At 36.6% G+C, this 12,790-nt stretch overlaps 1 protein-coding gene across 1 annotated transcript in view; it reads left to right on the top strand.

The window, feature by feature from the left end:
- Positions 1-5,468: 5,468 nt before the first annotated feature.
- LOC132174461 (sodium/calcium exchanger NCL2-like) overlaps positions 5,469-12,790 on the top strand; it is a 10,131-nt gene continuing 2,809 nt past the window's right edge. The window contains exons 1-3 of the mRNA XM_059586113.1: positions 5,469-5,878; positions 10,124-10,309; positions 11,929-12,110. Coding sequence (XP_059442096.1) covers positions 5,512-5,878; positions 10,124-10,309; positions 11,929-12,110 — 735 coding nt within the window. The 5' untranslated portion in view covers positions 5,469-5,511. The remainder of the gene's footprint in view (positions 5,879-10,123; positions 10,310-11,928; positions 12,111-12,790) is intronic.

The following is a 12,790-nucleotide window of genomic DNA, read 5'->3' as shown; positions in this document are numbered from 1 at the left end:
CTTGCTGATGTTATAGGGTAAGTCACCGTCATGACTGAGATGCTCATAACTCAGGGATCAAGTATTGAGGACATTAAGAGGAAGCTAGATTGGGCATATGGAGACGGACTTGGAGCAAGTCAAGTTGAATGTGAAAGCTATTCTGAGCATAATGCTGCAATAGGAGAATCAAGATCAAGTGCTGATGCAGCATGACTTAGTGGGCTGCAGCGAATCACAACAATAAGTAGTGGATGAATACTTCTAGACCTTGATTCTATCAATGATCTAACAAATCTTCTTGACAAAACTAGATACTTTCTAGGTTTTGAAGGAAAATAGAGGAATAAACTCAATTCTGAGTAATTCTCATTAATAAAAATCAATAATCAACATAAACTGATAAATTAGAGGCTATAATTAAGCATGTATTTGTAGCCCCAAGGCTCATAAATATAATAAAATATGACAGAAATACCCCAAAAACTCTAAACCAAATAAAATAACGAAATATTGACTCCAAAACCCTAAGCCTAGTAAAACAAGGAAATAAAGACAACTTAACATAAATAAAACACAGAAAATACATAATAGTCCCGCCTGCACTCAATCGCAGCACGTATGCGATCTATCGTAGATCGAGTGCTTGATCGCAGTACTAGACACTCGGTTGTTATCTAATCTGCATAATTCTCCCCTAGTTGGAGAGAATTCATCATTGAATTCAGCCGGTTCTTTCCAGTGTACTTTGGATGCCTAGTTAACTCATTCCACTCGTTGTTCCTCAATATCAAAACAAAATACCACTCCACAAAAAACGTGACGCTTCTCATCATCGAAATAACTTGACGGTTGTTGTGAATGCCCCACACACTACTTGGCAATATCTCGGATTTGCCATACTTCTCTCGTTCCTTCTTTCTTCCGCGTGCCATGAAAATACTCAAGAACATGTCAACTATTGTTTCTCTTGTGAACATGTAATTTTTCTCATCCGCATAAAACTCACCATATTCTTCGTTAAGCAAATTTAAAATATCTTCAATACTAAGGAAATCAACATAATCAACCTCTTCATCATTAAAATTAGGCACTTCACTTGGAAGGTTTTCATCAACTCTTCATGATCGTCAATGTCAACTGTGGATTCTTCATCTTCCAATGGGTCATCTTCTTTGAGATAGAGTCCGCCAAACATGAAAAAAAATCCATCTTTTTCGTGCTCCTCCATGGGTCTTTCTTGTTCCCATGAGTCATCTTCTTCGGGCTCCTCATCTTAGGTTGGTGGAGAATTCCAATCCATGAATCCTTACGAAGGATCTTCAACATCTTCATGTCTGAACTCTTCATCAATGAACTCGAATTCTTGAAACTCTTCATCCACAAATTCTCTTTCCTCCTCCATAGAATATAGATTTGGTTGATGGGTTTGAGGCTCGTGAATAATGGTTAAGTTGGCTTGTCGTGGTATCTCCGTCTCAATCCATGCCCTCCATCTTTGAGATTGCGCCCTACGGGCGACAACCACATTGTCTTCATCCACAAAGCGTGGAGTTGTTTGATGGTGATGAACTTTAGGGCCACCCATGTTGTTAACTCGGGTCGTGAAGGCCTCTATTTGTTTCCGCAGTATCTCCACATCATCCTTCATGCATTGCCAACGAATCGCCGATTGATTTGTCATCTCCGTCACCTCGCTAGGCACCCTCTTTTTTCTGGACTTTTCTATCTTTTCTTTTTGAGTGTCGAGCTTGACGCTTGCGTCCCGTGATATAGCATGGGCTTGTGCCGTTGAAAATTCCTTCTGCACTCCTCTCCCCGCATAAGGATTGATAGGTTCACCCTCAACGATAAATTTGTCTCCTACCCCCGTGAGTTGACGACGACGAACACTCGGATCATCCATATCGGCCAAGTGATCGGTAGGAACCCTATGTTGGGTGCGCGCACGCGCCTTCATCCACACGGTTAGACCACCAAAATTCTCCTCCAAGTGCTGCAAACGAATCGCCGGTTGCTCCTTACATTCTGCCTTTGTGCGCACGTGCACTTCATTCATGTCTGTTAGACGGTTGCTCCTCCCCATTCATGGAAAGTAATTTGAGCTCTGATACCAACTAATGTAGCTTGACTTAGTGGGCTGCGGCGAATCACAACAATAAGTAGCGGATAAATACTTTTAGACCTTGATTCTATCAATGATCTAAGAAATCTTCTTGACAAAACTAGATACTCTCTAGGTTTTGAAGGAAAATAGAGGAAGAAACTCAACTCTAAGTAATTCTCATTACTAAAAATCAATAATCAACATAAACTGATAAATTAAAGGCTATAAGCATGTATTTGTAGCCCCAAGGTTCATAAACATAATAAAATATGACATAAATACCCACAAAACCCTAAACCTAATAAAATAACGAAATATTGACCCCCAAAACCCTAATCCTAGTAAAAAAAGGAAATAAATATGGCTTAATCTAATTAAAACGCAGAAAATACATAATGGTCCCGTGTGCATTCAATCGCAGCACGCATGCGATTTATATCGCAGACCGAGTGCTCAATCGCAGTCACAGCGTGCGCTCGATCGCAGTACTAGACGCCCGACTATTATCCAATCTGCATCAAGTGCCTTAATGATCTTGATGTGTTTTGATTTGTTTATACATATGATGGTGCAGCCTATATGACATTTTTTTTTGTTTATGGTTTCTGTCTTCTGATGACCTTGCTACACTTTGATATTTTCTATGTGGTTTGACATTATTGACTTGATATTTGGTTGATAAACTGTCCCTTTATCCCTTGTTGACAAAAGAGAAAGAAGTTTTTGGGATCAAGTTTTTTCTGAATCGTGATATATGATGATATATCAAGTTAGTGGTTGAAATGTTATATTTCTCGATGGTTATACTAATGTGATTAATTGTAAGTTCTGAATAGGAATGGTGCATGTAAATTTTTGAACCCATATCAATATTTCCATATATTCCTATGTGCATAATGAGTTTGTTTAAGTGTTTCAAGTTTCACTCAGAGTTCGTTCAAGAGGCTTCTGATCTACTTATGGCTTGATAGGTTAGGAATGTGTCTTGGAGGGGAATATTGCAACTGAATCGTATATGTAAAGGGTTTTTCCATCGAATGGCCAGAGTAGAAGTTTGTTAGGTTTGTAGTTGGTGCATTCGGTGTCCAAAACTTGTTTTTTATGTATTTGGAGATTGGGTATATTTGTAATTAGGTCTACTGTTGAAGAGTTTGAAGAAACCGCTGAAAAAGTCAAGTATAGAGATTGATGTGCAGACATGGACATGAAGTGTTCGGACATGATGAGTTCTAACGAGTCTCTATGCCCTGGGTTGTCGGTACAGATCAACGAACACCCACTATCGAGTTAGGCTAGTGTCCGGACAATGTGTATTCCAGAAACCTCCTGTTGGTTGGGATGTCTAGACAAGGCTGCAGGCAGGAGCTCTTAGGTTACTCTAATGTCCGGACAACAAGTACATATGTCCAAACAGTAGATAGAGATGTTTGAACACGACAAATTTGAATCTAGAGATGTCAGGACACCAATGAGCAATGTCCGGACATAATGGGCGGTTAGGTTTAAAAAACCGTAGCCATGTTCGGACGTCCAATTTCTATTTAAAGCCTGCTTTTCTCTTAACTTTCACATCTCTCCGACATACCAAATTTAAAGGCTCCCAAGTGAGTTTTGAGAGGCTAGTCGATCCCAAGAGCATGGTGTGATAGTACTGCACAGTTATTTCTTTTACTCAGTTTTTGTTGTTCATCGTATGATACATATGACTATATGAGTTCATATGAGACTAATATTTTGACTGTTTTGAGGAGCCTAGTATGGGCAACTTTTGTAGTTGTACAATTATTGATTTTATGGCCTAGTATTGTTTTATACATATATTACATGCAAGTCAGATTTGCTTTTCACCCTCCCACTTGTTTTCTCAAATTTCTTCCCCCAAAATCTTCATCCCCCCTCTTCTCTATTCCTCCAAAATCGTCAGATTGATAACTAAACCAGTCAACGGATCAACAATCCAACGGACGTCAAGCTTCATGCAACGCAACACCGGGTCATGAACCATCGTACGTATTCCGCAAGCACACACATTGTACACCACCCAGCCCCATACACATTGTATACCACCAACAAACCACCACATGCCCACTATCAATGAACCATTGCCGCCAACGACAAATAGCTGAGATACAGTCACAGAAAACATCGTCACTAACGGAGCTGGGGTGGCCAGTTAGTGTTTAAAAGAAAATTTTAACTTGATAATAATTTAATTGATTAAGTTTTACATTACAAGTTAGTCTATTTATAAAAGATAAATACTTGCAAGAAAATAAACATTATCCTAATAGTAAAAGTAAATTTAATCTTAATATGAAAAGTAAACATAATCTTAATAAGAAAATGAATTATAAATTAAATAATTTTTTTTATCCTTTTAGTCGAGGACATGTGGTTCACGTGAATCACGTCCTACATCAGGGGCAGTGACTAGGTCAGATGTTCCTGTGTGAAATATTAGCAAACAGAAAACCAGCAAGTAGTGGACCAACGACCAACGTGATGTACGTACTTGGGATATATCTGGGCTGAAATCAAATGCAATTAAAAAGTAGTTAAACCCATGCACGACAGCTATGAGCCTATGAGCATTATTAATGTTGATAAGGAGGACGGTTGGATCGATGAAGTTTCCTGCATTATTGATTGATCGCTACTTGACCAGTCCATCAACCGCTACGCGCGACAACCTTAACCTTCTTGAAAGAAGACTTTGAAAAGGATGAATTAAGATTTTTTCAGATTCATTTGAAATGGACCAATTAGTTCATTTGATAATATTCAATTAATTTTATTGAAAAAGTATTTTTGTTTATTTAAAAAATAAAAAAATAAAAAAACCTTTCCAATATAAGGGTGGACGCAGTGACAGAAGATTGGGTGGCCAGGACCCCAAATGACAAGAAAAAAAAATTTTATGGTTAATTTTTTTTCTTCTGCTAATAGCTCCCATCAGCTAAATTTTTTCGTCAGGCCCCTACCCATTTTCAAAGCGGATCAGGATCCCGGCAATGCCTTAGAAATTGCCAACCAACACTTTTATATATCTAAGCCATTGGATATATCTAATGGCTTAGAATAAGACACCTAAAAAGTGGGTGGCATTATTCCTGAGGTCGAAATTTTTTTCTTCCAAAAGCTTGTTTCTTCCTTCTTTCCTTTCAGAGCTGGCCCCGTCGACCACACACGGCAATTCATGTGCACTCCCATTAATTACAGACTAGACATATGGCAATTCATTGAACTGACTTCTAAGAATTTTCTTCAACATTGGTGTTCTGAACTTGACACTGTACGCCATAGCTACCAAACCTCTACTCTAAGACTCTGTCCACCAAATCCGAATCACGCGATCCAAAAGAGAGCCTCTCTCTGTCTCTCTCTGTCTCTCTCTCAGACATACAGTCCACAAAATCCCCTTATCCATGTCTAGCCACCTAAACCTCTTCTTCCTCATCCTCCTCCTCAGTGGCCCCACCAATGGCCGTCACTCATCTTACGACGTAGTCTCCGATGGTGGGGTCCAGCAGGTCCACGCATCACCCTACCTGGCCCTCAACAGCCTCTCTGCGGCGGGTTCCTCCTGCGATGAGACGTACGGGTTCTTGCCGTGCACCACGTCCGTGCTCGGCAACCTCTTCCTCATCCTGGTCTACGGCTACTTCATGTTCCTCGCTGCGACCTACTTGTCGGACGGGAGTGAGCTGTTGTTGGAGATTCTAGGCACTGGAATCGTCGGCGGTCTGTTACTCCCCATTCTCGGTGCCGCTCCCGAATCCCTCATCATTCTGGGTACGTACGCAGCTTCGTTTCATTACAGCGATTTTTGCTTTTTTTTCTTTCTGTTTGGTTGCTTAGAAAGTTATTCGTTTTAGGGTTAAATACTCCAAAAGTCCCTGTGATTTCACAACTTTATTTTTTCCTCCCTGGGGTTTCATTTTTATCACAGGAGGTCCCTGTGGTTTTGATAAGTGACCAAATTAGTCCATCCGTTAGTTGACCGTTAAACTGACACGTAGACCAATCAGACGTCGACACGTGGCACATATATTAATTTTTTTTAATTAAAAAAAAAATTTTTAAAAAAATATATGTGCCATTAACCGACGTCTATTCATTAATCGAATCCACCTGATCGACTAAACTAACTTTTCTGGGAACACTGCTTTGGTTTATTAAAAAACTGCATGCGACTGTGAAAATGAGTGAAAAAAAAATAAACCCGGCCATTTGATATTCGCCGCCGTTTTAACCAAATGAAGAAAGCCGTACGTAATCTTGTTTATCTCATTCAACTTTGTCTCCAAAAGGGGTCATGGTTCTAAGAATGCCGGTGTGTATGACTATTCATGCATGCAGATGTTTTTTTTTTTTTTTTTTTTAATTAAAATAATAAAATAATAAATCAACAACACGCTGGCGTGATGTTTAGCATCACCCCTCCAAAAGATGGCTCAATCAATTGAGACCACGTCTAATGAAGCGGAAGTCACTAGTTTAAAGTCTCTCCATCTCTCATATGGACATGTTAAAAAAAAAAAAAAAAAATTTGATCGTTATTATTATTTTTTTTTTCACCATTAAATATATAAGATAGTTATGAATACTCGATCTTTTACTGCTTTTTGTAGTGTTTTCACTGTTTCTAATATTTATGGATCGGAGGGTTGTATTGCGTGTTTGCTTCTATAAAATGTTTCATTTTAAAAAAAAAGTGGTTGATTGGAGTTTCTGTTTATCGAGTAAATCGAAGTTTGTCTCTTTTTTATTTATTTATTTAATTTTAATATATATTTAATTTATATGACCCAGCACAATAAGAGCTAACTATAAACTAAAAATGGACTTGAATTTTTTGGACAAAATTTTCCTCCAAACTGAGTTGAAGGAATTTCTTTTAACTTAGTCTATAAAAATAACATGTGTCAATTTTTTTAATAACATGTGAGATGCACATGTTTTTAATAAAATTTATTTAAACTTTATTCATGTAATTAAAAAAGTATGTGCATCTCACATGTTAAAGAGACATATATCATTTTTATAAACTATATTGAAGAAAATTCCTCCGATCTAATTTGGAGAAAACTTTGGGCCGGCCGAATCATTACAAAGCAACAAAGGTTGCTGCATTGACTTTGAATTTTTTTTTTTTTTTTTTTTTTTTTTTTTTTTTTTTTTAATTTTTTCTAAGCTCATGACTTTTGTTGTTGAAAGCAAAAAGATGAGCTTCAGCCCTTATACCTTTGAACCAACCTTTCTCCACCGCTCAATCCATTAGTGCTAAACACCACCATACATTCTTAACCCCCAAATTGAGAAAAGTCTCCCCAAGAATGGAAAGGATACGCCTACTTGTGGGGACCAGATTTCCTGGTGCACTGCTAGCCAAGGCGCCTGCTGCAATTAGGATTTCTTCACAGCCCATGGTGCTTGTTGTGTGCTGTGTGTGTGTACGCCTACGGCTTGGAAGAGTGAGATTTGTGCTTTCTGATTTTTTTTCAATTGAGTGAGACACAAATCAAAACGAATAGCAACTAAAATAACAGAAAGGAACCAATTAAAGGTGACAAGACCAAGGGAACAAGAATTCACAGGACTGGGAGCGAATACTGGCTCATCATCCAAACCTCTCCACAAAAAATCTCTCAGCAATTTTTCTAACCAATTAGCAAAACTAATTGGGATAGGAAAACTGTAGAGGAAATAGGTTAGAAGGTTGGACAGAGTGTTCTTAATCAATGTTACTTAACCACCCTTAGACAAGTAAAGTATTTTCCAAAAGGCTAAATTTCTCTCTATTTTCTTAATGTAGAATCCTAGACAGACTTGGCCTTAATCGGAGCACCCAAAAGAAGACCCAAATATTTCAAAGGCAAGGAAGAAATGGTACAACCCAAAATATGAGCCAACCCGCTCATATTGGGCACGTTACCCACATGAACCAACTCTGATTTAGGCAAGTTAGTCTTCAAACTAGAGGCAACTTTAAAACAAACGATGACACATCTCAAATATCTCATCTGGTCTAGAGCAGTCCCACAGAAAACGAGGGTATCATCTACGAAAAGGCAGATGGGATACATAAACAAGATCATCACTCCTGGCCCCCTACTATAATACTACTTAATGCAATCTATAATACTACACATTGTAGTCTCCAATCTCATATAATCCGTAGAAACTATGCCATTGACGAACAAAGACTTAATAAAGTTATTTCTTTTGTTCGAGTTGGTCACCAAATAAAAAAGCTTTGTGCACTTCTCGCCCTCTCTTCACCACAAATGCCTTTAATTTCTGCCTCCAACTCACGTTATGGAGTAGACCTCTCCGAATCACTAATATTTCTTGCCTTCCTCAATTTCTCCTCATCACATAAAGTTCTCACTTTTTCCTGAAGTTTCAAGCAAACACAAAGTACAAATCAGTTGGTTTTACGCTTTTATAATTGGGGTCTTTTTTTTTTTTTTTCTTCCTAAAGATGACACGACACTTACTGATGTAGCATTCTTATTGGGGTGATAATTTGGAGGGTAATGGGTCAGATAAGACACATGCAACAGAGGACAAACCTTTAAATTTAATGCTAAAGTGACATATGGACCTATGTAAAACTTGAGCAATATCTAATGACTTTATTCTTAAGATTAAACACTTAAAGAGTACTTTCAAAAAAAAAAAAAAAAAACTTAAAGAGTAAATTTGATGCAAGAGAAATTTGAAAAAATTGTTATTTTAATTATGCATATGTGTTTTAGTTTTCCTTTTTCAATAATGATTTGGTTTTTCCTTTCCTATTAAGATTTGTTTTCGTTTTCTTATTAGGATTTGTTTTCCTTTTCCAATTAGGTTTGCTTTTACTTTTCCTTATTAATTTAGAAGGTGTCTAACCTATATAAAGACATCTAATCTTTGTTAGTTTAAAAGAATTCAATTTATATTATCAATTAAATTTAAGTCTTTCAGAGTTATTTCTCTGTTTACTTATTTAGGGCACTCAAAGATTTTATCTTCCCTATTTGTTATTTTCTCTATTTTTGAATTCTCTTTCTAATTTTCAATTTTTAGTTTCTGCTGCTATCATACGCTGTCAGAACAATCTTAGTTTTGTCCGGCATCAAAATTCAAATCAGATCGACAAAATATGATTTTTCTTAAAGACTTATTGATGGCTTATAGTTTTGTTGGTCATGGATTCCATATATGATATCTTTTGTTATTTTTATTTTTTTAATTAAGGGCAATGTTGTATTTTAATTTGTTTTATAAGAATCTTTACTCAGTATCAATACGAATTGCATGGCAAAGTTTTTAAATTTAGATATGATACACAAAAGTATAAATTTTAAACTTTAAGAATATGATTGCTTTTTCAGAAAATAAGTAAAATTTTCCATAAATAGATGGTACCAATACCAACAAAATATTACAACATTATCCTTAATTAAAAAAATAAAAATAACAAAATAAGAAATAATAATAATAATAATAGTACTGATGTCTCACAGTCCACCGTGGTAGATAACGACGAGTGGTAACTTGTGGTCCGGGCCGTTGATTTTTGGGAGGAAGAGCCGAGCCGAAATGCCATGTTCGGATGAGACGACGACGTCATTGGACCAATAGGAAAAAGGCCAGGGACCCCGTATCCCTCTACGCGGCATGTTTGTATATTTTGAAGAATCATGAGAATTCCTGAGTTGTTTCGTCGGTGCTTGAATCCATTCCAAAATATGCGTCTGAGGTAGCGAGAGAGAAATTAAGATGGTTACCAAATGATGAAGAAAATGAAATCAATGTGACCCACGGTGGGTTACAGACCCACGGCTGTGGGTCACCACTCACCAGACCCATGGTGGGTTAGCGTTTCTAAGGTCATTCAAATATACTTTTAACAAGCGTGAGTGAGGTGTTTTATTTATTTATTTTGATATATATATTGAAAATTTTGCAAATTTTTAAATTTTAAGAATGTGATTGCAAATGGCACTAGTTGGCTGATTTTCTAATAAGTTATCTCGTCTTGTATAGCAGCATCTGGTCTTTCTGGAACTACAGCAGCTGCTCAAAGTCAAGTCTCTGTAGGAATGGGCTTGCTTGCTGGGTCAACTGTTATGCTTCTTACAATAATATGGGGATCATGTGTTATAGTTGGCAAGTGTGACCTTGTTGATTCAAAGGCTGTAGACTCGAAAGATACAAAAGGCTATAGCTTAACTGGTATGTCCTTTAGATTTTCTTTTTCTCTATGATTTGTAAATAGATAGAAATGGTGGATAATGAATCCAAAGCACAGGGACTCTCTCTCTCTCTCTCTCTCTCAACATCAACACATTGGGTAACCATCGGCCATAGCAATGGAGGGAGAGATGGAAAATCTCTTTAAGTTACTTAAACATGGAAACAAAACTTGCAACTGCAAGACAATGCTTTGGGCTAAACATTATATTTTGTTTAAAGTGAAATGTGATCAGTAATATCACATTGTTTAATATGACCTGAGGCAAGTGTATGTAGAAATTACTGTGGTTTTATCTATCTTACACTATTATGATTTGTACTTAAAAGTTCTTTGTGTGTAGAAGAGATGCATAAACAATGTCGTCATCCATTGAAATGTATTGCATTATGATTTTTTGGAGAGTTAAGGGTGGGCGCTTAAGTTTGTTAGGTGTTAGATATTGGTCATATTCGGTGTGTCAAAACTCAGTGTTTGTTTTCCTTAAGTTCTTAGAAGTCTTGCGGCAATTTGTGTCTTATTTTGAGCATTCTGTGTAATTTCATCTTGAATCTGTCATGATGAAATGCTGACAGATTTGATCAATAAGTTTGGTTTACTTTTTGTAAGATTTCGTCCTAACGTCAGCATTCCATCATGACGAAATCTCCTTGACGCTACTGTCCCTTTTCGTCATCATCTCACCATGATGGAAATCATGACGAAAAAGACATGTTTTGATATCCAACCTTCTGTAAGGTTTCTTGCATCCCATCATGACAAAATTGTCTTTGAAGCTTCTGTATCTTTTCGTTGTCATGACAAAATTGTCTTTGAAGTATCTGTTTCTTTTCATCATCATGACAAAATTGCTAAATAGCGATGAAACCCTAGCATTTCGTCGTGACCTTTCCACAACCATCATGACGAAATTCTAAATCTCAGTTTTCGTCATCAAACTGTCTTGACAAGATTTCTGCAAATGAAGAAATCTGAAGGATGTATTACAGTACAAGGAAAGATATAAATAAAAATTTATACTCATTTGGAGCTTAAGCAAGCTAATTATAGTTAACCTAGATTGGATTCTAGAGGTGCTCTTGCTTCAATTGTGTTCTTGCTTCGTTGTGCTGCTATTTCTTTGTGTTATTGTTAAGAGCTTATCAATGGAGTTAGTGAGGAAATGCACTACGTGAAGATCGTTGAGCTTGGAGGCATGCCAGTTGGTCTGCTATCTTACAAAAAGTTTGGAGTTTACATCAGGTTGTAAGTTTTTCTTATGTCTATAATCTAAATCTCTCTCGTAGTAATTTTTTGGGTTTGGCTTCCCCGGAGTGGTTTTTTCCAATATGTGTATTTTTTGGGTTTCCCACTTCGTAAACAAATATGTTGTCTTATGATTGTGATGTGCATGTCTTACTTTGTCTTCACTTAGTTTATATTATTGTTGAGTTTATTGTACATTGTTTGGGGATATTACACGATCCATGTGTTCTATCAAAATTATTATCGTAGACCTCTGAATCATTTGCTTATCTGTCCTGTAGAATGAACTGGTCAGTAACTGTGTGAATAAATACTTTACATTGATTCATGACCAATAAAATCTCCACTTTTGCAGAATCTGGTATTAGTACTGATATCTGGACTTGCTACACTGCAAGGATTATGGCCATATCTGTCATCCCATTTGTAATCGTTCAAATACCACTAATTTTCAATTCAATTTCATGGAGGCGCTTGGCAGTCTTGATTGGGCTTATCGTCTCTCTTCTATTATTGGCTTCTTACTGCCTTTATCAGGTAAGCGTGCTTGTGCTATTATTATATTTTCTTTGCAGTTTGATTCTCCATTTTTATCTCAATTTTCATTCCCTTATTGGTAATATTGAATAATCGGTTTTGTGTACTAAATCTGAAAATTTTGATGGTTTGTTCTACTGAATGTTTTAGACATTCTTGTTAAACATGTACTTTTGCTGGTTTGAATGAATGACCCGTTTTCATGCTCTGGTTTTTGTTATGGACCTGACAATCAAGCGACTTGGTCCATGTTTGGATAGTAAAACCAGGCGTTTTTATTGATACCTTGGTTGATCAGTAAGATGAAAAATCAAATGACTACGGTTGGTGGGAATCAAAACATGGCTTTCCAGACAGTGGCGGAGCCAAGATTTTCTTATTGTAGGGGCGGGATGTAAGATTAATACTTAATTAATATAAAATTATATTATATTATACTATAATTTACCAAAAACCAATATAGATTATTTCGTTATTTCAAAGTTTCAAACACTTTGAAAAAATATTACGTGTCCAATTAATTACTTTGAATATTTAATTATCTATTATTGGTATGTAATTATTTTTGAGTTATTTTATTTAACATTTAGAAAACATATTCACGTTAATTGATATAAGTCTATTGTGTTTTTCTTATTTATCCTCTTAAGAGTGGCCGTATAGCATTGGGCAGAGGAGAA

Source organism: Corylus avellana, chromosome ca3 (assembly GCF_901000735.1).
Source record: "Corylus avellana chromosome ca3, CavTom2PMs-1.0".
In the NCBI taxonomy this organism is placed as follows: Eukaryota; Viridiplantae; Streptophyta; class Magnoliopsida; order Fagales; family Betulaceae; genus Corylus; species Corylus avellana.
Note: the sequence above shows the minus strand (reverse complement) of the source record. Positions and strands in the feature narration are given on the sequence as shown.